At 46.2% G+C, this 27,978-nt stretch overlaps 1 protein-coding gene across 19 annotated transcripts in view; it reads left to right on the top strand.

The window, feature by feature from the left end:
• The window catches only part of phldb1b (pleckstrin homology-like domain, family B, member 1b), a 50,487-nt gene that overhangs the window by 14,897 nt on the left and 7,612 nt on the right, over positions 1-27,978 (top strand). For 6 of the 19 annotated variants that reach the window (XM_028965044.1, XM_028965078.1, XM_028965069.1 and 3 more), the window contains exons 4-21: positions 48-218; positions 4,776-4,874; positions 6,816-8,311; positions 15,653-15,793; positions 18,159-18,302; positions 18,580-18,717; positions 20,218-20,346; positions 21,446-21,601; positions 21,718-21,828; positions 22,422-22,511; positions 22,611-22,787; positions 23,648-23,779; positions 24,021-24,179; positions 25,306-25,443; positions 25,787-25,894; positions 26,322-26,424; positions 26,712-26,762; positions 27,087-27,369. In XM_028965044.1, the coding sequence (XP_028820877.1) occupies positions 48-218; positions 4,776-4,874; positions 6,816-8,311; positions 15,653-15,793; positions 18,159-18,302; positions 18,580-18,717; positions 20,218-20,346; positions 21,446-21,601; positions 21,718-21,828; positions 22,422-22,511; positions 22,611-22,787; positions 23,648-23,779; positions 24,021-24,179; positions 25,306-25,443; positions 25,787-25,894; positions 26,322-26,424; positions 26,712-26,762; positions 27,087-27,369 (3,826 nt within the window). Of the gene's footprint in view, positions 1-47; positions 219-1,650; positions 1,878-4,775; positions 4,875-6,815; positions 8,312-15,652; positions 15,794-18,158; positions 18,303-18,579; positions 18,718-20,217; positions 20,347-21,445; positions 21,602-21,717; positions 21,829-22,421; positions 22,512-22,610; positions 22,788-23,647; positions 23,780-24,020; positions 24,180-25,305; positions 25,444-25,786; positions 25,895-26,321; positions 26,425-26,711; positions 26,763-27,086; positions 27,370-27,978 lie in introns of those variants that run through there. The other 13 variants (XM_028965091.1, XM_028965130.1, XM_028965082.1 and 10 more) reach the window with 10 other exon arrangements.

Raw genomic sequence — 27,978 nt, 5'->3', positions numbered from 1 at the left:
AGCAGTTTAATGCTGCAGTTTACACTGACACACTGCTGTCTACACAGGCAGGACGACACTGGGCAGTGGCGAGGTGGACATCAGCATCCAGGGCCCAGGGGTAGCTGAGCAGCACTGCTTCATCGAGAACCAGGGTGGGATCATATCCCTCCACCCGTGTGGGAACCAGTGCTCTGTGGACGGAGTCCCCACCACAAAACCAGTGAGGCTTTCTCAAGGTACGTCACCCTCTGAGGATTGATCACGATTAAAAGTCTAATAAGACAATTAGCATGAATGTGCGTTACTCTCAAGTCCAAGAGGTCAAGAGCTGAGTTGTCAGCAGGTCCAAATGCTATTCATAGGTGTGGCCCAAAAAAAGAGTTAATCTGAAGACTGGTGGAACTAACGACACGGTTCTTGTCATGAGAGCAGAGAGGAAATGAACATCCTTATCTGTAGCCAGAGTGGCACAAATCAACGATGATTCAGATAATGAATCCCTGTAGTCCATTCAGTCAGGATCGTTAAAAAAGATAAAGGCAGATTTGTGCTCCCAGAATGCATCGCTTCGGCTGACAAATATCCAAGCCTGTAATAAATGTGATAAACCACTGTGAGGTGTTTGCAGTAATTGTCTTTGGCAGGTTGGCTGGGTTTTAAACAGAACCATAATGTCTGCAGTGATACAGACGATGTCAACCATCTCCAGCAAAAAAAAAATGGCGAGTGGCAGAGTAGGCAGGGGGTCATGCGCCAGGTCCGCGCCTGGTTCAGTTCCATCGTTCGACTGGTTCTTTTCTAGCAAGAGAATGATGGGGAACAATCTCAGACTAGTCTTGCGGGCTTGACACTGGCGACTCGCAAAACCAAAGTCAGAAAATAAGAATGTGTTTTCACTACGGTGGAGGTAGCCTAGTGGGTAACACACTCGTCTATGAACCAGAAGACCCAGGTTCAAATCCCACTTACTACCATTGTGTCCCTGAGCAAGACACTTAACCCTAAGTTGCTCCAGGGGGACTGTCCCTGTAAATACTGATTGTAAGTCGCTCTGGATAAGGGCGTCTGATAAATGCTGTAAATGATGTAAAAACTACAAGCCGATGGAATATATGCGCCAAGAGAGAAAAGTGGTCAGTTCTCCTTCCGAGCAACCACCCGAGGAGACGGGCAGGAAACGATTCTACTAGATATAGGTTTTCTAGGAACGTACGATCGTTCTTCCACAGAAACATTTTGAGACCTGCAAGGGTCTCAAGACTGGCATGACCTTTAATGTTTCAGAACTTTCTTGAACTCAAACCCATTAAGAGTGAAAACAATCTTTGTGAGAAACTGAATTTCTATTTCATATTCAAATGTAAATGTGACGGAGGACTGTGAAATCACACCCGTTACTGCAGCCTCCTAAAAGCCCCATTGTCTCCTCTGAACTTCCCAAGCGGGGGAGGGGACCCGACATCTGAACGGAATTAGTAAAAGTGAAGTGAAATAAAATTGGTGTTTTGTTTTTTTTTGGAAATCACGTACAAAGTGATATTTAAACAGTTGGTTGGTTAGGCGGTACGAAGTGACTCATGTGAGTTCCTGATGAAGGAATGAATCTTCCTCCTCCTCCTCCTCCTCGTCGTCCTGCGCCACGCCGCGCTCCTCCTCCTCCTCCTCCTCCGTCTGTCTGTCTTTGCGGCAGCTGGAGACCCGGGGCTCCCACAACACCCCCGTAACAGGTCCGACATCTACCGCCACTGTACCGCGTCTGGAGTTTTTACCGGAGAGTCGAAGCGGGGAGAACCGGCTCGCCACCCGGAACCGGATCTCCAGGGGACCGACCGGCGGGAGCCCACGTGTCTCCAGCTTTAAAGAGACCCGCCCGCTCGGAGCGGACCGGGCGTGAAGTAGGTTTCATATCTCGTATTTTAATCGCAGTTACAGGATCTATACATACAAAAATGAACAGAGGAGTCGTCTCTATCTGAGTCGGTTCCGGTTCGAGCAGAATTCGCAAGAACAGGAACGATGCACCAGTACTTTTCAAGTCGTCAAGTCACTCGTCGTGCTGCAGCGTTGTGAGGAGTGTCGCGGAGAGGAAGTGACACGATGATCCGTGTCCCCCATGGCCCCGGTGCCGGGGTACAGTTACAGGTCTATTCCTGGTCTAATCCTCCCAGCCGACCACCCCTGTCTGCAAACGTCATAATTCTTTTTTTTCCATTTTTATATGCGTGGCTTCAGCTCCCCACGGTCGCCTCGAACTGTCCAGAATGTTGGGGTTACTGCCCTGTCCCCGGGTTGACGTGTATATGGTCACGTGACTGTGGGTGTGTTTGCTGGGTGAACATCTGAGCTTGGATGTGGAAGGTCTGTGGTTTCGTTTGTTCAGCCCGTCAAGTGAATAAATAGGATTTAAATGCTTATCTCTCTTCGCCGCAGGTCACACCGTGAGGGGTGTGAGTGTGTTTGAGTTTTGCCAGGAACAAATATTCCCATGAAGACGCTAAAACTGCAAAAGGGCAACATATTTGCCATTATTGGGTTTAGGTTTAAAGGTGGCGTTTGTTAGGATGTTACGGTGATCTTATTACGCACGTTGGGTTCTGCTGTAAGATCTCATCTTACAAAGTGGATCACGATGGAATTCACGATGAAATGCGATTCATCATAATAATTAATCTCATAGTTTATCGATGGGCAAAATTGACAACCAAAAATATAATTCCATCCATGTAGTGTTTTGGCTGGTGAAACTGGATTTAATTCTAAGATTAATTCTATATTTAACCATTATATAGTTATTTTTATATATTACTTTTCAATCAACAGAATATAATTTTTTTTTTTTTTGCAAAATGTAGTCAAATAAAATGCAGAAACATGGTATGTGTGTGTTTTATTGTACGTTATGCATTTAGAACACATTGTCTGGATTTTTGTCACCTGTGGGACATTTAATATGTCAAATATGAACACTAAATGATGGGTATTCGTTCATCACTGTGTCTAGGTTTGTCTTGCCATACCTGTGAACCAGAGGACCACCAAAGTCGCAGGTTCAAACCCCACTTACTGTCCTTGTGTCCCAGAGCAAGACACTTAACCCTGAGTTGTAACTAGTGGTTGTAAGTGAGTTAAATGTAAAAATCCCTGCACTGCAGCACCTGCTGTGTAGTGCAGATCTGGCAAGGTGTTCCTGCTGACTCATCCACACACAAACACACACACACACACACACAAACACACACACAGATGTTTTACAGCAGAAACAGGAAAAGACACACAAAGCACAGAGACTCTGTCAGGAGTCCGGTGAGCAGCTGGACGCTTGTTGCCATACTGGCTTAATCTCTGCCAGCTACACACAAGACTCACTGATCAGGCTCTTTAGATAAGAGCTGATGGTGTGTGTGTGTGTGTGTGTGTGTGTGTGTGTGTGTTCAGAGTGTAGAGACAGTGGAATTGCCAGGGACTGAAAACCCTGGCCCCCGGCTGTATGATTTGCAGGGTGTGTCTGTGACCGAAAGTTGAGTGTGTCTCTCCGTGAACACACCTCAGGCACCTGCACATGCGCAGATCGTACGTCTTAAGGGCTCCGCCGTGCCTGTGCTTGTGCATATGCATGCTTTTGGCTTTTGGCGAGTGTGTGTACACAAGCGTGCCCCGGGACGTGTGTTTTGCGTGTTCAGGCAGAGCTTTCTCTGTGTATTAGTTTTGAAACTCAGAATCTATAGAAACCAAATGAGAATTGCTGGTGTCTTCCTCTTGTAAGTCACTTTGGATAAAAGCATTTGCTAAGTAAAGTAAAGATTACAAGTGTGTTCGACTTCAGATGACTTTTTTCTCGTATCTTTAATCATAAAATCTTTTTGCCGCTCTGATTTTTTGTTTTGTTATACTTTTTTAATACCGAAGGAAATTGCGTCTCTGCATTTAACCCATCACCCTTGCTGAGCAGTGGGCAGCTATGACAGGCGCCCGGGGAGCAGTGTGTGGGGGCGGGGCCTTGCTCAGTGGCACCTTGGCGGATCGGGATTCGAACCGGCAACCTTCAGATTACGGGGCCACTTCCTTCCTCTGCTAGGCCACCACTGCCCCAATATTGTTGATTAATGATTGTTGTCTTTTTTTATTACACATTATAACTGTAATATATAGTATATTTCTATTTGTTGTCTTTGTCCTCCAATGTCCTTACTCCTTGTTGTACTGATAGTTTCTATGGTGATTGGGCGGTGTTGAGCTCTTTTGTAATTACACCTTGTTCTCACAGAGCCTTGGAAGTAAGTAATCAAGTGAACAAAAGGGCATCTGGTGGCCTTTATTTAGGAACATCTGCTGTGATTCCAGCGTCTCTATGGCAGCTTCACCGAACACCCCATCAATTTGCAGGAGCAGTGAATAAGAGGCAAAATTCAGCAGTAGCCTACAGAAAGTCTTATTTGAGAGCTGTGCCACAATTAATCAACCTATATTTCAGAGCAATTTTGCTGTGGTATTTCGTCTTTGACCTGACCTCTGTGTCTTTTTCTCAACATGACATGTTGACAGTTGGGTTTAAAACTGTCATAAACCTTCAGTCCTGGCAAATAGTGACACGAACCTTGACAAACAACCAATATAGCTTTCATTCTAGTTTTGAGCTTCTGGATTTTATACTCTGCTTTTGAGTCTACTTTGTCCCTGCTCTAATTTCAAGATATTTCTTTTCAGTTGTTATTGTCCCTAGCACTGCTGTGTTTATTCGGATTGTTCTTTCAGAGTTTTGTGTCTGAAGATGTCCTTGCTCCTTACCCCAACAGGCTGCATGCTGTGTCTGGGTCAGTCCTCCTTCTTCCGCTTCAACCACCCAGAGGAGGCCTTCATGATGAAGAGCATGTTGCCTGACAGTGGCTCCACAGGTATGGGCGTAATTTATACAATAGTCAGTGGGGACTGATTACCCTCCATTATTATATTTCAGTTATTTGCCAGAAAGTGCTATGAAAGTCATTGTATGCTGTTCTGCAAAATTCAACATTTGAATTTAATCTAAATTCTTGCTCACAGGTATCACTTTTGATCTTCTAATTAACCAAACGATGTTGATAATGAGGCAGTGGCACTCTGTTCTTCAGGGACAATCTCAAAATATATCTTTAACTCAATTTATATTTGATGCACAGTTTAATTCTCGTAATGCACATAATCGAGGGTAATTGTATAAATTGTATGTGGGTCACACAATCCCAGTATGATATTTTAGGTCCACATTACTGAGGTGTCTGGTCGAGCTAGTCACGTACCAACCATGTATACTTGAGTACTAAAGTTCCAGGCATCGCTCTTTCTGTTAGTTTGCTTTTTCATCACATATGTAAATCTTCTTGCGACCTCCCTGCACCTTCTGTATTATTGCTAGAAATGCACATGTCTCCTTTCCATGGTAATTAAACCGTTCTGTTGCTGCAGACATTCCAGTCTAAAAATATGACAGCAAGGGTCTGGAAGTGCGGCATTTTCGCTTCTGCAAAACTCAAGGCTGTTATTATGGAGCCAAAAATAAGACCAATTATCACGCATGGCTGTTATGCAAGGATTGCTTTGGGAAGTGGGAAAGGTTCTCAGATTTATGTACCATGAAAAATGCATTATTTGTGAGTGCCAGACAGACGGAGAGATAGACAGAAGTGTAAGGGAGAGGTGAAGGAGCCTCTGGGAGTTTCCAGTCATGTGGAGAGCGAAAGTTATTTCCTCTGTTGCTCCTTCCAGGGCTTATTTAGGGTCTAGGGGTGTCCTTTACTGGACCTATTTTTACCACTCGGGTACAGTGCATCATCTTATCTCTGTGCTTGATTTATGTGTTGAGCACTCCTGTCAAATTCATCCACATCAAATAATTCATTCAGGGACACGCGTCTCTTAACAATACATTTTTTTTTACTTTGACTTATTTACTTTCGCTGCGCCGCTTGTTACGAACGTTTACGTCATCGCCCGATAAAGATGTCGCGGCCCCTTTAAGACGGAGCGTCGCGAAAGCCCCGCCCCTCTCCGTCCCGCTCCGCTCTGTCACATCAGCACCGCGGAGAGCGGAGGTCGGATTATAATCCCGTCGTCTTCAGGTGATCCCTGAACGTGAGTACCGACTGCAGCTGCGTTTGAACTCGCCGGTAGGGATTTACGCAGCGGAGCCGGCGCCGTATCACGTGACGTAGACGGAATACGCGCTGCCAGATGTTCCCTTTTTGCACTGATGTCACTGGCAGCGGGTCCTCCCTTCAGCATGTGAGATGCTTCATTCGATGCATTATTTGTGAGGGGAGAGAGGAGAGTCAGGGACCAAGGACTGTAATGGTATGAGCAGACAGGAGCTGAATATGACCAAATTCATCCAATATTACAGAAGCAGGGGGAAATGTACATGAATCCGTCATGCACTCTCCAATGTATTTCATAATAATACATCCCAAAAGGTCCGTCTCTTTTAGTCTCTTCGCCTCTGTATTTTTGGCTGAAATCCCTGTAGCTCCAGGTGCTTCTTCTGCGGCGCTGATAAGACACTTCACATGAAATTCTCATCATGTGAAAGTAAGCATACACAGACCATACCAGCACACACACACACACACACACACACACACACACACACACACACACACACACACACTTTCTGGTGATAAAGGCTAGTCTGTAATCATTCACATCTGATCACTTCAATCTGAATGGATATTAGACTCATGGAAGTAAGATGTGTCTCCGATCAGGAAGGGATTTGCAGGTCAGCTCATGTCACTTGTCCAGCGATGTCCTCTATGGTGTGGAGGTTGATTTAAGCCATGTCTTTTTTTTTCTGCATGCAGACACAAACCTGGTCAATGGGAACCATCAGCCACGGTCAGCCGAGTCACAGACACATCACACAGAGAGAGTGCACCCTGAACACAGTGCCCTGGTCAACTCCATCGAGAAGGACCTGCAGGACATCATGGACTCGTTAGTCATGGACAGCACCCAGCCAGCATCTGAGGACAAGAAATCTCCCGCACAGCCCTCGTTGCTGTCTCCGCTGTCCCCCATGCTGAATGGAGGGGGGCGCTACCTGCTGTCCCCGCCCACCAGTCCGGGGGCCATGTCTGTGGGCTCCAGCTACGAAAATGCCTCTCCGCCCTTCTCTCCCCTGTCCTCACCCTCGCCATCAGCCGCCAGCAGCGGCAGCTACAACAGCCCGTCCCCCAGCAGCTGCCAGGACAATCTACCTTCACTCCCACCTGTCCCCACCCGCTCCTCCAGCTACAATTATACCAGCCAGCCCCCCGTCCCTGTGCCCCGCACCAGCCTGACTAATCACAGTGCAACCGCCAGTGGTCCCAGGGTCCCAGAGAGCCCCAGGTTTCACAGAAAGGCTTTACTGGAGGCCCCTCCAAGCCCCAAGCCTTCCCGCCGGACTGCCAACCAAGATGGGTTCAAGGCAGGAGGTGAACCTGAGAGCCCACGGTCTCTCCTCTCCTTGTCTTCCATTCCTTCTGCTGATCCTTCTTCTGCTGGGCGAGCGGTTGTGCCAAGCAGCCCGAGATTGACTACCAGGTTCCCCTCAGGGACTTCTCCCTCCTTGTCCCCATCCAGCCCAAGGGTCAAGTCTGCCGCTGTCCTACAAGAGCGGCCGGGCAGCCCTTTCCAAGAGCAGCTGGAGCTCTCGCTGGCCTCCAGTCCTTCAGCTCAGCTCCCCCCTCAGCCCTCACGCTCCTTCCACCCACCTCCACTGGACCCCATCATTCACATCATTCCTGGAGGGGTGGCGTCCCAGCAGCAGTCCTCCATGCTGCACCCCCCCGAGAGCCCGCGGCTAGCACGCCACACTCCCGAGTCCAGCAGCATGCGCGACCTTCCACCCCTCAGCCCCTCGCTCTCTCGCAGGGGGGTCCCGGTTCTCCCACTGAGGACCCCAGAGAGCCCCTCTGTCAAGTTGGTGCCAGAGAGCCCACGCTCCCGACGCAAGGGCTCGCTGGGCTGTCCCCTGGATGAGACGATTGGCACACGGCTGGTCCGTGCCCGCAGTCCATCGCCCACATCAAGCCTGACTGGCGTCGAGACGGGAGGAGCCCGAAAGGCCAGCTTTGGAAACACCCTCAGCCCCGCCTACAGCCTGGGCTCCCTGCTGGTCTCCTCGCCCATCAGCAGCCCGCGGAGCCAGAGAAAGATGTCGGCCTCGGGCCCGCGGGACCTCCGTCTACCCCACCCTGGAATGCGCGAGCGGAAGAACAGCATCACAGAGATCAGCGACAACGAGGACGAGCTGCTGGAGTACCACCGGCGGCAGCGTGAGGAGAGGATGCGCGAGCAGGAGATGGAGAGGCTGGTGAGTGGCAGAACCTGGTTGATGTTTCAGAACGAGAAGTTTGTGTTAAAACGGTTCGTTTGTGGAGGAGGGGTTGGGTGCATCTCACTATAGTGTGTGTGTGTGTGTGTGTGTGTGTGTGTGTGTGTGTGTGTGTGTGTGTGTGTGTGTGTGTGTGTATATATATATATATATATATATATATATATATATATATATATATATATAGTGTGTGTGTGTGTGTGTGTGTGTATATATATATATATTCTGAAATCTTGCTATTATGTTGGGATGGGCCTGTTTGTGACTAGCAGCGTGGGGCATATTTCTAAAAAAACATAATTGGTTTTGGTTACTACTTACTTCTTTCAAAAAGTAGTTAGTACTACTACTGAGTAGTTAGTTAGTACTAGTTAGTTACAGCATTAGAAATGTGACTTAAAATGTTACTCCTTCGTCAGCTGAGCTCACATTAGCTGAACGTAGGTTTGTTCTGCTATCAACTTCCACGTTCTTGGCCATTGTTTCCAGTGCATAACGTACATTTAAAGTTTTACTTTAATTGTTAAGTCAAAGTCATGTGGCTGGTCGGATGAAAACAGCCAAGGCACGAAATTCAGGTGGAGGAAGTGAAGTAGCGAGGATCTGCCACCTGAAAAGATGCTCTAATCATTCTAAACAAGAAAATGAAATGTGGTTACAAAAATGACAGCACAAAGTCAGTACAAAATTGCATTTGTGTCAAGGTTGGCTGGTTGGGTTTTCTTTTCCACAAATAGCAGGTCGGTATGCGGTGTGACAAGGTCCCACCAAGAGCTCTGAAGATGCAAAGTCACCCACAGGGACCCGACCGGGTCAAAGACACCGAATAACAAACTCAAGCATTCAGCTCATATACAGAGTTATCATTTAGTGCATTTAGTACATCCACAGAGCAAAGCACCGTCCCGACACACTGCTCCCCGGGCACCTGTCATGGCTGCCCACTGCTCACCAAGGGTGATGGTTAAAAGCAGAGGACACGTTTCGTTGTGTCACCGTGTGCTGTGCTGCACTGTTTCACAATGACAATCACTTCACTTTTAAACTGTGACAATAAATTGATTATATAACACCTTTTTATGTAGGCTCGGTAAGACTGTAACATTGAGGAGCAATCGGCGATATACTCAGTGAAGGATTGGTTTAAAGTGTAATGCCTGCCAGGACGGACGCTGGTGAAGGAGAAAAAAAATGTAAAGAAGAGGCACGGCTAGGGGAGTTGTTTGTTATATCAACAGCCTCGGATATCTGCAAATCTCTGGGTCTTCATGAGATACGGGTCGCAGCCAGCAAATTTTTTTTTATTCATTTCCTGCATCACTATCTAGACGCTGGGTCTAAATTGGCAGAATACTGACTCTCTGCAACGCTTTCCTCCATAGACGTGTTGACCGTTTCTACTTCCTGCCCTCCGTTACAAATCGCACGTTATTATAACCATCAAGCTATTGCAGCAACGCTCCACGTGTTATTATCAGTAACGGTAACGCCTTTGTAACGATGGAGTACTGTCTGATGCCACTGTTGAATGGGGAGAGGATTATTGAGCGTATTTGAGAATAAAAATATTGCTGCATTGCCCGGTTTCTCCATGGCAACCCACGGAAGAAGTGCCCCATGCCTGAAGGCTCACTGTAGCTCCACACGATGGGGTTGGGAAGATAATGGAAAAGACACTAAACCGCATGACTTAGATGAGTCCTGAAGCGTGATGCATTGTAGCTGGGTGGACAGAGTGAAGGCTCCCTAATCTGAGCTCTGTTTCTTCTAAAAATATTTGCGGAAGACGAAGCACAAACATGGTTAACACCCAGAGATGAGCAGATAAGGCCCAGCGCAGTCAGCGGTTTTCCTGCATGCCTTCGCCAGGAGACGGGACATTCCGAGTGCTGCGTCCCTGTTCCACGTCCTGATAGGGTTGGGATGGGACTGGCAAACATGGGGAGTGGAGGGGAGTGTGTGTGTGTGTGTGTGTGTGTGTGTGTGTGCTGTCAGGCCCACGATGACAGGCAGCAGAGCTGCAGGCTTCCCGCATGTCATGCAGAAAAATAAAGGACGCCTGTCACAGCTGACGCCTGGTGCCAAGTGACGCACCATTTCCTACTTAATATTTGTAAGTGGGAGACAAAACCAGTCACTTTATATCAAGGCCAAAGGTGCTTAAACAACTGAAATAAAACATTGACCGTGCGCCACAGGAAGTGTTCATCGTGACAAGCTTTTGAAGCCAAAAATATAGAATTTTTTTTTGTCAATTTCAAAAATGTTTTTTAAAAAACAATTTAAAGATGGTTAGCAGGTAAGAGTAATCAAAGGGTTGGGGTTCCTGAACGGGCAAGGTTCAGCAAGGTACCGTCCCCACACACTGTTCCCTGGTGCCTTTCGTGGCTGCCCACCGCCCACTAAGGGGGATGGGAGACATTTCACTGTGTGCCCCAAAAAAAAACACTTTTACTTTGGTATAAATGATTAGCCATCTGATCACCGTCAATAAAAACTCATCTCATCTGCATCCGAACTCTTCCCTGCGCTCAACCCGAGATCCATTCTGCTCCCTGGCTGAAAAGTTGCCCGGGGAGGACGTTTATTTACAGCGGTCGCCCCTTTAGCCCCGGCGCGGAGGTCATGTGATTGGCCGGTTCTGCGAAGCGCCGCGGTGCACCGTTTATCTGGGACGCGCTCTCCCCTCGGTGCTGGCAGCGCGGGGCTGGCATGTGGCCCCGGACTCTGGCGGGCGCAGCGCTGAAACAGAGCCAGTCTGGAGCGCCTGGCCAAGACAATATCGGGGACACAAAGAATGCAGATGACAAGACAAAAACCTGCGGTTGTTCACTGGTGGACTAGAAATCTGGTAGTTTGGCTTGGAACCAGCTATGAATGTATTGACGCTACGTTGAGATGCGGTAGAGACACGGGTGATCGGCAGTCGTGTGCGTGGAGGTGAAATGGCTGGGAGGACGAGATAACACATGACCGGGATGTTGTTACTTTCCCAATGGATTAACAGATCAAAATTATATTTATATACACACACACACACACACACACACACTGTGCTGTTATGAAAGCTTCTGGTCATAACAAAATTATTTGAATGTTGGTTTGACCTTTAGAGCATGTTGGATGAAGTTTGGGGGGCAGTGGTGGTCTAGCGGTTAAGGAAGCGGCCCCGTAATCAGAAGGTTGCTGTTCGAATCCCGATCTGCCAATGTGCCACTGAGGTGCCACTAAGCAAAGCACCGTCCCCACACACTGGTCCCCGGGTGCCTGTCATGGCTGCCCACTGCTCACTCAGGGTGATTACATTTACGGCATTTATCAGACGCCCTTATCCAGAGCGACTTACAATCAGTAGTTACAGGGGACAGTCCCCCCTGGAGACACTCAGGGTTAAGTGTCTTGCTCAGGGACACAATGGTAGTAAGCGGGATTTGAACCTGGGTCTTCTGGTTCATAGGCGAGTGTGTTACCCACTAGGCTACAACCACCCCGCAAAATGATGATGGTTAAAAGCAGAGGACAAATTCCACTGTGTGCACCGTGTGCTGTGCTGCTGTGTATCACAATGACAATCACTTCACATTTGGATTTTGCGTGTTAGAACAGCACTTTTCAAACTGAGTGAAACAGGGTATGTTTGGTATGTGACTGTTATCTCCCGTCTTAAGTCTAGTCTGTTCCATCACTGTGGCGCTCTGGAGCCCTGGCAAGGTGCCGTTCCAAAAGGTCAAAGGTCATATTTTTGCCTGCCATTGTGGATGACGTAGCAGTGAGAACTGGCTCTTTACACGCGGCGGGGTTCTGCTGAGTAACGGTGGGCGGGTTTATTAGTTGGTTTCGAATGAGCTCCGCGGTGGCGACTGCACAACCACTCTTTGCTTGGCAGCGGTTTCAGATGATGAGGAGACGTCTAGACATCAGTAAGCCTGACAGGCCTGGAATGTTCTTAGACTCCAAAGAATGTGGCTGGGGGTTATCAGGGCTGGACATGACCCCTGCGTTCAGGTCCCTTCTTGCAGCACTGTTCCAGTAGCGATGGATGGAAGAGACTGAAGATATTATCAGGGAAAGAGACACAATGCAGCAGAGAGAAAGGAAAGAAGAATTCAGTCAATAATGAATAACCTTTATATCCTGTGTGAGGCGATTACATTTGTGGCATGTCTTGAATGTGTGAGTTCTCCATCTTTGTGGTGTGCATGTTGTACTGCCCTCTTAACTTCAAACTGGTTTGGAAACCAAACATTCCAGCATTCTAAACTAATTTATTTCTGTACATTCTAGATTATTACATCCTAGATTAAGTGGCTGAAAGTGGCTATGAACGTGTGAGGAGTAAAACTGGTTGGGATAACAGTTAATTGCAATACAATTTTTTTTTTTAACATTGAAGTGCAAAGCCGTACTATACAACTGCTGGGGAATGGGACACAGTTTATCTCACAGCAGTACGGAAAAAGTGAGCAAACAGCCATAATGTTAAATGCACCACCAAGCATTAGTGTTTTTTTAATGAGGGAAGTTTGCCTTGCACCCATTTGAAGAGTTTCAGCTTTGGAGCTTGAGTTTTCTGCATCATGCGTCTGCCGGTTGTGTCAGGTGAAGAAAGAAAGTGAAGTGATTGTCACATGAGATACACAGCAGCGCTGCACACGGTGCACACAGTGAAATTTGACTTAACCCATCACCCTGAGTGAGCAGTGGGCAGCCATGACAGGCGTGTACACTCACAACAGCTGCATCAGGATAACAATGCACAAAACACAACAAAACTCTGGCCTAATCGCGGAGCCGGAGTGCCCCCTCCGGAGCCAGTCCATGACACTAATTTATTACTTATTTATTTTTGTTTTAAATATTTTTAGTTTGGATAAAATGGATACCAGGTATTTTGCCTTTATAAATAATGTAATTTTTTTCAGATATACTTTTTCTGCTGCTCATTCTCAAACATAGCAATTTGTGTGCATGGTTCGTATCTCGGGATGGGCCATTCGCAGACATGTCCTGGGTGAGAGGAGCGTGATATCACTCCCAAGAGTTTTTCCAACAGAGGAAATAAATCACAACCGAATTGAAGGCAAGGATCCAAGATGGCAGCCGAATGTTTATAGTGGGCGCCCGTATCCAGGTGGTCATCCCCCTGTGGGTGGGGCGGTAGACCGGGGGGGTACTCGGTTCTAGAATCGTTCTTGTTTAATATAAGTGTGTGTGTAAAAATCCACTGGAGGTTTGGGATGGAATATGGAGCCTTCCACAGATGAGAATCTGTGGTGTAAACTTCTTCTGACTAACATGAAGCTTACCCACCGGTAGGATACCTCAGAGATTGAAAAATGAATTTTAATGTACAAACCAAAAATGGTAATGGGTTTGCAGTAGCAAAAGGAGATTTCATCTGGTTTATTGGTTCGATGCATTATTCTCCTACTGCCCCTGCTGAGCTTGTTGTGGGCAGAGTTTGAGAGCTTCAGTGGGGGTAGTTTTATGGTCTCTGCAGACCACCCTGAGGACACAGACTGGTGGGAGGGGCTCAGCGAGGGCTGTGGATTTGTCTCAGAAGGACTGTTAAGAGACAGGATCTGTTAAGAGGAACAGACCAGACACCATGAGAGTGAGTATTCTTCACATCATGTGGATGTTGTTTTCTATGATGCCTGCCTGTACGGTCAGTATTCAGTGTTCACTTGGTGTGCAGGTTTGAATGTTTTAGTGTCTCTGCTCACGCTTCAGAACTGGTCACTTCTGCAGATCTCCATCATCACTGATGTGGAGTTTAGTGAGATGCTACCTAAAAGATTGACAATGTTTGGTGGCATCATTGTGCTCACGCTACAGTTCTTGAACAGGGCTGAGAACATGCTGCTCTCTCGTCCTTGACAGAACAGAATCTGGTGGAATTTGCTGGGTTTGTGATTATCTGGTGAGCCAGAGTTGTATTACAAGTCAGTGCTGCTGTCATATTCAAGAAAGTGTTCAGCAGGAACCATCCCCGTTGGTGGTGGAGAGTGAATTGCTGCCATCATGGCAAAACCTCTCTGCTTTGGAGAGATGTAAACTTTTTGTTTATTACACAGATTCATAAATGAGGTGGGTGCGCATTGAAACACCGTATTGAATCACTCTGGTCCTGTTTGCTTGGAGGACGTGAGAGGCTGTGATCGATCGTTGGAACAGGATAGGGATCAGCTGTCTGCTCGCCATCAACACAACATCTGTTCCGGCCTTGAACTCTTGTTCCGAACAGATAAGACCCACGCATGGTGGCCTGTCAGCCATTGTTGTGACGGGAACCCGGAGACCAGAAGGAGGATATAATGAGTAGCAACAGCAACACTTTCTGTGATCTCACCTGTGTGAGTAGAGAGTAAAGGCGGCTCTGTCGAGCTCTGTCATTTTCCCGGGCGTGTCTGTTCCTGCAGATGTCTTGATGAAGGCCAAGTAATGATCAGGCTGTGGTTTTCCTGCTCTCTAATTGTACCAGTGAAGATTTCAGTTCAATTATTAGAATTGACCTCTGGGGATCCAGAAGATTTTTGTGAGGTAGAGACTGTGTGTGGTGGGGTTGGGGGGGGTCAGGTCAGTATTTAAGGCTCAGGCCCAGGTGGTTGGTGTTACTCTGTGGAGGGTCTCAGCTGTTTCCAAAGATGAAAAAAGAGCAGTAAAGGGATGCTGGACTGGAGTGACTGCTTCCATCACGCTGCCCTGACATACTTTCATTCACTCCTATTTATTCACATGCAGTGATGCTGTGAAACTGTGAAACACACTTATATTACTCACTCGCTTATGCAACAGGAAACAGTAAAGAATGTACACAGCAGTTTAAATGATTATCTAGCCTTATAGGTTTACTACAAAAATACTTAATGCAGAAATGTGTAGTAGCTTTACATTATATTATTTTACTTTCTATGACTTTAAAAAATCAGAAGTGAGCTGAGGAGCGATGTTGCGAATAAAACAGAAAAAATCAAAGAATGTTTTGTCACAGTCTCTAATATGGCTGATTTAATGACTACATAGCGGGTAAAGGTAAAATCCTACAAAACACAGGTCTGGCCTTAACCAAGTCCACCATGGACTGAATGAAATGTTTATAAAGCTGGTTAATGAACATCCACAACCTGCATTGCACATGTTCCCTGCTGTTTATTTTCCTTTGAGACAAGTGTGTCAGTCACATGAGAACATGGCCTGATATCTGAGAAAAATACCCGTAATGACTCTTAACACACACACACACACACACACACACACAGAGGGTATATGGCCGAATCGGCAGGTGTGTTGACGGGGTTGGGCTGTCTTTTGCTGCAGGAACGCCAGCGGCTGGAGACCATCTTGAGCCTGTGTGCGGAGTACAGCCGGGGGGATGGAGGCGGGGTGGGTCTGGAAGAGAGCAGCAGCACGGAGAGTCAGCAGGAGCTGAGAGCCAGCAGTCTGAATGGAGACACGCCGGTAAAACACACGCAACACACTCACACACATACAATATAGAGGTCAATTTAAGTCTATCTCTGACTTGTTTAGGCTTTTACTGTGGTAAAATACACATAACTAGAGCATAGTTTCAGCACTTAACACTTATACAGCCATGTGGTGACTAAACGTCTACAGTTTTTGCTCCAGTTTAATAAAATATGAAGGCTTCAGTAGAAGATATGGTGCTCAGTTGGAATTAGGAACATATTGCACCCCTTTATTGCCCTGAAAGTTTAGAAATTGTGAAGAATGGTATGTACAGTAGAATGGAAAAGGCAAGCTGACTGTCAGGGTGAAGGAGCTCGTTGGCTCCCGGTACTCTCATACCTTCTTCTCCATTTGGCAGCTGCAGGTCAGCAGAAGAGCTTCGAAGTGTTTGCTGTCAGCTTTGAGCTGACGTATGAGCTGATTCTCCACATCGTGTAGCTGTGAAACAGGACAGCTGTTGGATGACTGATGTACCACCAGCCATAAAGTTTTCACACACACTGTTTACAGCCAACCATCTTCATTATTAGGCCATTAATAAAGATCTGAAACGAATACGTGTCAGGCTGGAGTGAGAACCTTGTGGCAGGTGGTGCTCCAATTGGTCAAAGATGGTCATGATTAGTTGGGCTGTCAATCAATTAAAAAAAAACAACTAATTAATGACACATATTGAAATGAATTAATTGTGGTAAACATCATCAGACAAGGAGTGACAGGGAGATGTTCTGTTTTTGAACATGGTGTAACATGCAACTTTGTGCCACCTGCACCTGAAAAAAAAGACATGTTCAGACACTCATTTATTTTACAACGTTAAAATAAACGTTAAATTAACACATTAAATTAACACATTAACACAGCCCTAGGAATTATTATAACCAGTGCTCCAGTTGAGGGTGGGTGGGGAGGGATGTCACCCCCCCTGGAATAAAAAGTCAAAATCATCCTCCTTCCAAAACAAACATTCCCCGTTCTCTCCTATGTTCTATATTATCAATGAATGCAGAGGTCTATTGAGTAAAATACAGTGAGCGAAAGGGCATGCGTGAATAATGCGCATGCCAACTTAAATACTTTTTTTACCCCAGTAATTGACATTAGCAGGTGATGGCATGATCAGCCACTGGCATAGGCAGTATAGGCAAATGTTAAGGTCGCCATCCATCTAGGTAGCGCCACAAATGAAGGAAGAAAAAAGTGTTTCTTAAAACATGTTTCTCTTCATATGAAAAAGGCCACATGAATTTACCTGCAAATTTACCCTATTAAGCAGATATTAGTAATAATAATAATTATATGTAAATGATAATTATATATGAGGCCACTGCAGCGCACCCTCCCTTTGCCCCTCTACTACGGCAAGCCAGTGTTGCCAAACGTGGGATAATTCTTGTATTTTTTTACCATAATTTTACCCTCTGTACAATGTAAAATCAATAATTCCAAAAGTCACATAATTTAATAAGTTATTTCATTATCACGACAAAGTACAGAGTCGTCTCTCATGCTTTTACAGCCAATCAGTGCACGATGTTGGTGACTCAGTAAACAATGATGAGTGGAGTTGCAGTTACGCAAAGTTGCTGTAAGCATATGCAACATCACAATCAGACTTACAGAGATGAATGGGAGAAAGAATCCAGTTTTACTGAGAGTTAAAGCCTTTAGCTTGCACTAACACTAAAGCCTTCTGTTGCAACGTGTACATTTCTAGACTGTTTAGCATAGGGACGCTGTTCTGCCCTATTGTACACTATAAAATGCTGATATATGTTATTAAAGCAGATTTTCTGAACCACGTCAGAGTGCGTTTGTACGATTATTATTTTCAAAATCCAATAATTTTAAGATGCTGGTACGATACTTCGACATTTAGGATCTGGCAACACTGCGACAAGCCAACAGGGCCAATAATTGGCAGGTTCACAAATCACGAAGCTGTAAAAATCCTTTATGGCGCATTTTTTCGCTGCCTAGTGGTAAAGCGCTGTTTGGTGAGCATTAATCATAATGAGGAGCAATCCGATAGTCTACTGTAGCAGAGACGCTTGAGAGTAGGATGAGAGTAGAGTAGCCATGAGAGTAGGATCCATTTGAGTGAAAAATTCTAAACCTGACCATCTGACATGTAACATCCACACCGTGCACGTTGTTATGTTTTTGCTTAAACAATAAAAAAGGGTACACTGTTGGTCTGCTAACTTGTCATCAGCACAAAATATTTCTGGAGTGTGTGTGTGTGTGTGTGTGTGTGTGTGTGTGTGTGTGAGTGTGTGTGTGTGTGTGTGTGTGTGTGTGTGTAAAATGAGATTGGGCAGCAAAGTGAGCCATGTTTGCGGGTGGTCTGCAGGGGGAGTACCTGAGCTCAGGGGCCGATGGTGGGCTGCAGTTGGGTTACCTGGAGGAAGAGAGAATGCGAGGACTAGCGCAGTTGGACGAACTGAAGACACGCCTCTCAGAGTTGGAGCAGCAGATGCAGGAGTTCAAGCAGGAGGTACAGTTGGAGCCTTAAACAACTGACTGTTCTATGCATTTATATTGTGGGGACAACACTAAAATAACATAAAATGGTTTTTGGGTTAAGGCATTCTTCAAGATTTTGTGTGTGTGTGTGTGTGTGTGTGTGAGAAAGAATAGAGGAACACAGGAAGCCCCTGCCTATTTAATCTACCCATCACACAGGAAACAGGAAGTCATTCTGAGAGGAGAGGAGCAGCATGACATACTATGCCTGGATATTTGTGTGTGTATTCATGTGAGTGTATTTGCAGGCAGAGATGGAGCGAGCGCTGCTGGAGGGAGAGCGGGAGGCTGAACTGGAGCAGATCCAGGCTGAGAGTGACATCATCAACCAGTTACTGCACAAACTCAACCAGCTGGAGACTACAGTACAGCGGGAGAAAGACAAGGTAAAATACACACACACACATCATTTTGAAAGCAATTTTTCAGATTTCCTGGGATAGAATGCGTCTCGGTGGTGCTCTTCCCCTGAATTTTGACATTTCACATTAGCATGTGGCTGTTGAGGTATCAGGTCAGCAACTTAGTTTTTTCTGTGAGTAACAATAAGAAGTATTTATAACCCCCAATAAGGGAAAACTATGCAAAAATATTTGCACACAATGGAAACATAACTGAATGATATGGAATCTGCATAAATTGAAAATATAAAAATGTGGGCAAATTTTGTTGGGCTGATGCCTGAAAACCATGTTAAATTATAAATGAATCAATGTATCAATTTTGTATGACCTTCTGAGGTCTTCTGCTTTTCTTAGATGAGCAGATGCTGTTATTTTCTGTTGCCCTTGTTTTAATGTTTCCCCTGTGTTGCTTGGCTCCTCTAACATTAACATGAATTAACCCCTCATTGTCTCACTGCATAAGTCAGCGTTCACCTTCCCACCTCTGAATAACGTACAGTTAGTTGTAACGAGGTACAGAATGTAGATGCAGCCTCAGAGGGATTCTGTAGAAATTCCAGGTTTCCCCTCAATCTACATTGCAGCAGCTATGGATGCAATGACTAGAACAAAGTAACCCCTACATGGGCACAATTTCATAAAGATCTCTCAACTGAGTGCAAAGAAAGTTTAAAAAAAAAAGAAAAAAGTCCCAGCCCCCCGCAGAAGAAATGCTGTTTGATGGACCTGCTGTTAAGACACCAGCAGGGAACCAGCTGGTTCAACATCTTCTCCCTCACTAGCTTTATGCGTCCGCAGTGAAACGTCTGCTGTGTGTGAGCTGTTCTCAGAGTCACTGCTGTGTGTTCTCATAGTAACACTGACTGTGTCACATCGATCTCCTGACAGGCCCTCAGGCCCAGTTAAAACAGACAGATCCTAAAACAGCAGCAGCAAGGCTGAAACATGGAAATTTAACAATCCTCTTTAACACTATCTTGTAAAAACCAGCCAATTGCAGAAGAGGGACACAGCCAACTAGAGAGGGAAGGTCTAGTCCACCCTCCAGTCTGAGCTGGAGAACAGGTTAAACGTCTGATCATGCATGCCAGCGAAGTGACCAGTCTTTTCCCTAATGGGGGAAAAATCTGGTGCTGAAATAGACCCCTGCACACTGCGCAGCAACAGGCCAGCTAAAACCAACCCACCACGCCATGTGACCTGGGATTCATGTGTCATGGCGTCAGTGTGACAGGTGCCCGTGGGCCTGTCCTTTACAGTCTGTGGCAGTAAAGTGGCCATTTTAACATGAAGATGATAACATGTCCTGATTAGAGCTTGCAGACACACTGGCCTGGTGGAAGGAACACAAAAGTAATGACAGTCCTCCCCCAGGAGGCTTCTTTGATCTGCATGGCAAGGATTTGAGTGTCTCTCTCTCTCTCTCTTTCTCATTCCCCTCCCTCTGTCTGTTGTCTATCCGGACGCTGTGTGTTCCTATAGGAGCGAGCCAATGTAGATGCGGAGCGGGAAGCCCTGGCCAGGCTTCAGGATGGGTACAGTGAGCTGGAGCATCAGCTGCACAACTGCCCCGAGTCTCTGAGGGAGCAGTTACAGGAGCAGCTGAAACGGGTCAGTCCAGCCCGGCTGAGGAGTAGAACTGAACCTGCACACAAACATCCCCGTTCCCACACACATGATCTGGAAACTCCCAGATGCCTTCCCTTCACACACCTATGTGCGAATTTCAGCACATAACACATGAAGGCTAGCAGAGGTTGAAGGTCAAACAGGCTGAATTTGTGAGCTTCCCACCGCATTCTTCATGGGCTGACTCCACTAACAGATTAATATTACCACTAACTCACATCCTTACTGCCCCGCCCCATCCATCTGCAGGATTCTGAGGAGAAGTCATGTCCAGCTGTCCTCTCTGTTCACAACATTCCATCAGTACTTCATGGCCTGAAAAACAGTTCTTGCCAAATATCTGGTACTGCTGCTCCAAGTGAAAGTGAAAAGTGAAACACTGCAGCACAGCATACAGTGACACAACGAAATGTGTCCTCTGCTTTTAACCATCATCCTTGGTGAGCAGTGGGCAGCCATGACAGGCGCCCGGGGAGCAGTGTGTGGGGACGGTGCTTTGCTCAGTTGCACCTCAGTGGCACCTTGGCGGATTCAAACCGGCAACAGGGCCGCTTCCTTAACCTCTAGGCCACCCACTGCCCTGCCACCACTGTTCCAGTGCTGGTTCCCAGTCTGGAGTCTTTTCTGTATGTTTTCCACTGAAAAACAACATGTGACATCACAAGAGATGGGCGGAGTAAGTGAGGCTACTTTGGATATAAAAGCAATAATGGTGAAATTGGAATCTGGGGTGTTTTGGGGCTGAAGAACTCGACAATTGTTGCTTTGTGTAGTAGGTGTGGTTTGTGATGTGGTTCTCATTGGCCACTCAAATCAGAGGGGATGTGGGCCAGACCCTACTGGATACCAACTAGCTTCTCCAGAATGACAGTTACATGGCAATACATACAATTTACGACAAGCAATATGACAAAATAATGTGAGACCTGAGGTGCCACGTCAGGTTCAGTGAAGTGAACGTCAGGTTCAGGAACTGAATATGAACACAGATGTTGTGAGTTGTTTCATTAATTTTTATATCAAAATAAGACTTATTGTTAGACTTAACTTGTTCTAAAAGCCAATGTGCGTTTGTGTCTAGGAGGCAGATGCCCTGGAATCAGAGACCAAAAAGTTTGAGGACTTGGAGTTCCAGCAGCTGGAGAAGGAGAGTAGCCTGGAGGAGGAGAGAGAGACGCTGAGTCAGCAGCTCCTGCAGGAACGGGCGCAGTACCAGAGCAGCGTGGCCAAGAGGAAGGTAGAATAAATCACACTCATCATCCTCATCATCATAATCCAAAACCCACCGGCCAACCAGACTCAATAGTGCAGCGTGTCACCATCTGCTGTGTGTCCTGTCTTGTGCACGTCCAGGAGAAGGTGTCCGCCCTGGAGGGTCAGGCTGCCCAGCTGGGTCTTCAGGCCACGCAGGAGAATGAACGGCTGACTGCAGAACGGGGTGTCACCCTGCAGCTGCTGCAGAAGGTACTGAGGGCTCAACTCACATGTTTCATACATGCGTAAATTGTACCAGATTGATGCAGGTTAAATATAGTCAAGGCGTGTGAAGAAACGCCAATGTACCCCATGATACCCTGGTATAAGTCACCCTGACCTGGACTGCTGCTGATCTGCTGTACCTTGCACACTGGTGCTGATATCGGGACCGTGGCTGTGTATAACAGTTAAAGTGTTTAATACCTTTGCATGCACTACTCTGTTAAAAACGAATGCTGAAAAATAAAACTCAAATTGGAACGTCTAAATGAGTTAACGAGTTAAATGTCTTGCTCTGGGACATAATGGTGGTCAGTTGAGATTGACTACTAGGGCAATGTGTCACTGGTTAGTCAGGTAGGGTGAGTTTAACCAAAAGTCTGTCTGACTTGTGACTGAAAAGCACCTCATACCAGCTCAAATTCACACTGTTTTAAATGCGTTGGGCTCATTCACATCCAATACACGCCACATATGACACTGGAGCCACATAAAGCCACCAGGTCCCCCACAGAGTGCTGAACATGGCATGTAGGGAGGGAGAATGCTTTTTTTGTTGACTGTGGCACTTCTTGCTATAGGAGAAAGAGAAGCTCTCAAGCCTGGAGAAGAAGTACCTTGTCTTAACTGGAGGGAGGAGTTTTCCAAAGAACTCCAACACAATGAAAGAGGTATGATTCCCTGTGGAAAACGCGCTTTGTCCCATCTGCACCCATGAGCCCTTTCTCAAACATGTCTTCATGTACCATGCCTTTGTTAAATATGACAAGCTAACAACGCTAGCGAAAAAGAACCAGAGAGGGGGAGCATGGACAATGTCCAGTCGAGTGCCTGATTTATTCACTGCTGAACAGGAAGTTCTCCACATCAGCGAGGCTGACCTCTACCAGACTCCGCCCTTCTTACACCTTTCCTATTCTCAGATATGTCCCACCAAGCCTCTGCAGGTAACAGGCATCTGTCGCTGCATGCAGCACAAAGGTCACGCTGCTCAGTTTCATGAGCGCTGAGGCCACAGGTTGAAGATCGGCATGTTTTCAAGTTTTGTTTTTTTTTGCATGCGATTTTGAAAGGAAGTGTTATTTTGAAAGTGTACCGGACATTTGCTGTCACCGCTGTTCAAGTGTCTTCAATTGACTTGCAATATGCCACAGGACGTCACAATGTTACACACTTATGTTCTGATAAAAGCAAGTTTAAGCAATTACACTAATAATACAGAGGTGCACAAAGATATGAATGAGTTTGATAGCTAGTAGTGTACGTTTTCATTTTTGTCATCTGCTCTTTTTTAACAAATCATCACATGGTGAATAATTTGTTTTGTCATCATGTTTTTTTGCTTATAATGCACAAATTCCAGAAGACGAATGGTAAAAATCAGCATTCATTCTGAATAAATAGGCATGAATAGCCAAAACCCAACAGTAAGGTTCAAATGCTGATCTTTATTCAGTGTTATATAAGGAAGCACCACTAGATGGAAGTGTGATTGTGAACATTTTCCGGTGACACCCTCTTATAGTCTTCAAAGTCCAGTATTCCCAGACACATTAAACTATGACAGTGGAGAATGAGCTGGAAGATTTGCGGTATTTGTGTAGCTTGACGTACTGAAGTTAACTGCACAACTTCTGTTCCTGCAGCCTTATAGGATTGAGCTCTAGAGATCAGTTTGTGTTCGCGGAATTCAGAAGACTGTGTTCTGGCCTGCAGTAAACAGCATAGAATCAGTGCATAAAAGCTGCTGGTGTGATTCGTGTGCGGTGTGTATCTGGGCCGCTGACTGTGAATGTGCTTGACTCAGGAGTTCTGGGAGGCCACGGACATCTGTAAAATGTATGGGAGGGATTTCCATGGCAACCATGCTCAACCTGCCAGGTCTTCTCGTCCCTGCCTGTCTCTGTCCCCTGACTCAACTGTAACTAACACAAGAGAGGTACCATCTCTCTTCCTTCCTGAAAGCTGACTTCTTCACTCCATGCTCATTGGTTCTTTTTCCAGTGATAGTCATTTTCCGTTTGTCATTTGGACTAGTCATGGCCAGAAAAATCTAGAGCATTGGTCTGTTAGCAGAACTATTACAGTGCAATACAGCTTATCTCTGCCCACTTGTGACCCTGTGAACGGTGTGCCTGACAAACTCTCCGTTTGTATGTCTGTGTCTAATCGGGTAAAAGGAATACATCACGGTCGGCCAGTTAAATGAGATCTATGGAATGCCAAAGGTCGAGTCGTCTCCCACCTCTCCTGTCCAATCGCTGCAGTCTCTCGCTCCAGACTCCGCCTTCTCCTGCCTGCCCTCTCCTCATGGCTCCTTCCTCTCTCTCTCTGTCAAGGTGTGTCTTGTTCCTTCTGCCTTTCCCTTTGCCCAGGAAAATCTCATATCTCTTCTTTGACTGAACTAAGAAAATATAACAAAAAGCAGTCACTACACAATTCACGTACACCGATTTCTGCTTTCCAGTCTGCTGTACTGAATAGCTTGAGCACTGCTTTCTGTGGCAAAGCGGCACCATCTTGTGGTAAACATGGACCCATTTTTGTGCTGTCAGAATAATAGAACATAGAATAATCTGAATAATATAACATGCACAAAATAAAATACCAAATACTGACAAAATTGACTCTAAATTGAGATTTGTACGTGCAGTTATGTTGAAATTTGCCAATCAGCCATAACTTCAAGTTCAAGTGAGCGTTATTGTCATTTCAGCTACATACAGGTTAGCAAGTAGATAGGGAAAGTGAAGTGATTGTCATTGTGAAACACTGCAGCACAGCACACGGCGACACAACAAAATGTGTCCTCTGCTCACCCTTGGTGAGCGAAGGGCAGCCATGACCAGCGCCCGGGGAGCAGTGTGCTTTGCTCAGTGGCACCTTGGCAGTTTGGGACTTGAACCGGCAACCTTCTGATTCTGGGTGCGTTTCCTTAACAGCTGGGCCAAAACGTATCTCTGGAACCTGGTGCTACATATAATGAGTGAATAACACTGATCATCTCATTACAATGGCACTTATGTTCTAGTGTATATTCTAATAGGTAACTAGTACCAGTCCAAAGCTGGGTAACATGGGTGAGGATAAAACATGTAGGTGGTAGTAGCCTAGTGGACAGCACACTTGCCTATGAAATTCACAGGTTCAAACCCCACTTACTACCATTGTGTCCCCGAGCAGGACGCTTAACCCTGAGTGTCTCCAGGGGGACTGTCCCCGTCACTACTGACTTTAAGTCACTGTGGATAAGGGCGTCTGATAACTGCCACAAATGAAAATGTAACAATTTTTAAATACAACTAAGATAAAAAGAAGAGAATGAGATGAGGGCTGAATGAGACACGTTGTGATGTTTTCTCTCCTGTCTGTCTCTTCCTCTGTGTGATCTCTTCTCTTTCTCCTTCTGCTTTGTTTCCTGTTCTGCTCTCACTCTCTGGCTGTTGCGTTGTCTGCTGCTGGCAGTCTGAGAGGACCAGACCTCTACTGGTGGCTCGGGACCTGGAACGTTGGTACCAGGAGGTTTCGGCTGTGGGGGACAGAGGCCGCATAGGCCCCCCTCCTCTCCCGGCCAAATCCACCTCCACCCACAGACCTTCACAGGTACCGGTGGACGCGGACGCTGATCTTCTCTGTTTTCAGAGCGGATGTGATGTAGCTGGTGTCCCTCAGGACCAGGAACTGCAGCTCCTTTTATTTATCCTTGTACTGAACATTTAAAACAGTAGATTATGTGTTGATGTACGCTAGAACATCAAACACAAAGAAAAATTAAGCCATCCCCGAGGCGAAGTTCCTACATTCAGCATAGTCAGCAGTTAATTGGCATCACAGAGCTTAGAGAGCTGATAGCACCTCAGATCCCTGATCAAGATGCAGGGACCATTAATCCCAGTGTTGGATTGGGCTGAATTCATAAACGTAACTCTCATTTATGTGTTGCCAGATGTTCCGATCCAAGCAGGATGGTGATGCGGTACAACAGCACAAAGTCAGCACTGGTCTGTCTCCACCATACAGCGCAGCGACATTGGGGCGCAACACCCCAGCACGGGTATAAGAAACAATCAGCACGTTCTCATTGACTGACATACTTGTTGAAAAGCGTAGACTTGTTTAGAAATGAAAAAGTAACAGGAAATGTGTTTGAATACAGATAATTAAATAAGATGAATTTGGCCAGTTCTATCACTGCTTTCATCAGTGCTGCTGTTTTCAGCTGTACTCAGATCATAAAAAGAGTGAATGGAGCTTCTTAAAGTGACAGTCTTCCAATGCAAGACTCATTTTTGCTGATAATGAGCTTTCCTTACATTTATGCAGATTTTTCATGAATTAACAGCCATTTCCACCGATTTTGTGATTTAGGAATCACAAGAAATTGTGGTCAGATGAGATTATGGTAGAACCTTGAATTGTGCCAGCAGAGCACTGTGTGCAGCCATCAACCTTGTTTCACTTTTACCTTGATTTTCTTTCAGAGCCCTCTGATGATCCACAGCAATACGGGCAGCCTGCCACGCAACCTGGCCGCCACCCTGCAGGACATCGAGACCAAGCGACAATTGGCCCTCAAGCAGAAAGGTGACCTGCACCTGCCTGACCGACCTACAACTGCATCGCCCTACTGTACCTGTCTCACCCTCCAATATCTGTCTATCCTACTGTACCTGTCTCACCCATGGTGTCTGTCTATAAATGGCTAAATATTCTGTTCATTTATTGAAGATATTAAAGAAATGTTGGGCTTATTTTTGACATATTTGTTCACATTTGAACTCCATGCATTAACATCTAAGTAGGTGCTGTGAACACAGCGTCCTCTCAGGTTGATGTTTTCTGTCCCTCCCCATCTCTCTGCTCTCTCCCAGAGTGCTTACTCTCTGTTTGGGAGTCCTGCCCAGCCAGGGATGCTCCTGCAGGTAGAACGTTTGAAGCTGCACGGTCCTCTGGTTTCTCCACAGGCCTCGTGTCTGCTTAGCTGACCTCTGAGCTGACTATGGTGTCAGTCCTGCATGCACGAGGTTGTGGCTGAGCAGACAGACGCGCGAGTAGATGGCTTCAGCATGACTTTATGTGGGTGTTTGTTTAGTGGATTTACTGGTCTGCCGGCTGCTCTGCTCTGTCTCTGTGTGTCGGTTTGGTGATAGGTGTGGGTGGAGGTTGTTCTCCCCTCTCTCACGGTCTCTGGATGGAGGTCTCTCTTGTCCCTCCCTAACTGGTGATCTCCCCTTTGGTGCTTCCAGGCCAACAGGTGATTGAAGAGCAGAGGAGGAGGCTGGCCGAGCTGAAACAGAGGGCGGCGGTGGAGGCACAGTGCCAGTGGGAGGCGCTGCACGGCTCCCAGACTCAGCTGAGTGTCCCCTTCACCACGCCACCTCCAACTCTGCTGCACCATTCCATCCTGCACCATCAGCCAGCGTCCCGGGAGCAACCCTACGACACGGTGAGCCTGGAGAGCTCTGACAGCATGGACACCAGCGTCTCCACCGGCAACAACTCCGCATGCTCGCCGGACAACATGTCCAGGTCAGAGGTGCACACACACTCACACACGCACAGCCACACCCACATGAATAGCTATCTTCTGTGTCTGTGTGTTTTGGTTCAGATCCTCGGTCATCATGACATTTGTTGAATTCACCTTCAATGACTTCTTACAAGGTGCAATGTTTTGCATTATAAGTATGTGCGTTGAAATAGTTTTTGGTTTGTCGCTCACTTTCTCTTCATGTGCCAGTGTCCTTCCTTTATGTAAGAAATTATTGTGCTTACTGGAGTGTTGTGGCTGGCCATGTCGTGGCTATATTGCTATTTTAAGGCATAGAAGACACATTGTGCTTTTGACCAACCACATGTAAAGTCAGTAAATATGCAATATGCATCATAATAAAAGTAGACAGCTGCATAAATTCGGGCACGCAACAGAGAATTAAGTTGAGCCTCATATAGCGTTTATTGTATTTTTTAATGACCAAATGAATCAATTCACGTTTTATAGCGGTCCAAAGCATTTTTGTCCAAATTAAATCTGCCGTGCCTAAATGAGCTTTTGCATACAAGTGACTCTGTTTTGTGGCAGAAAGAAAGTTTGTGCCGAAAGGGCTTCTTTCTCATCATTGTAGAACAATGTACTAA

This window comes from Denticeps clupeoides, chromosome 2 (assembly GCF_900700375.1).
Source record: "Denticeps clupeoides chromosome 2, fDenClu1.1, whole genome shotgun sequence".
Classification (NCBI taxonomy): Eukaryota; Metazoa; Chordata; class Actinopteri; order Clupeiformes; family Denticipitidae; genus Denticeps; species Denticeps clupeoides.
The sequence above is the reverse complement of the archived record's forward strand: the minus strand, read 5'-3'. Positions and strand labels throughout refer to the sequence as shown.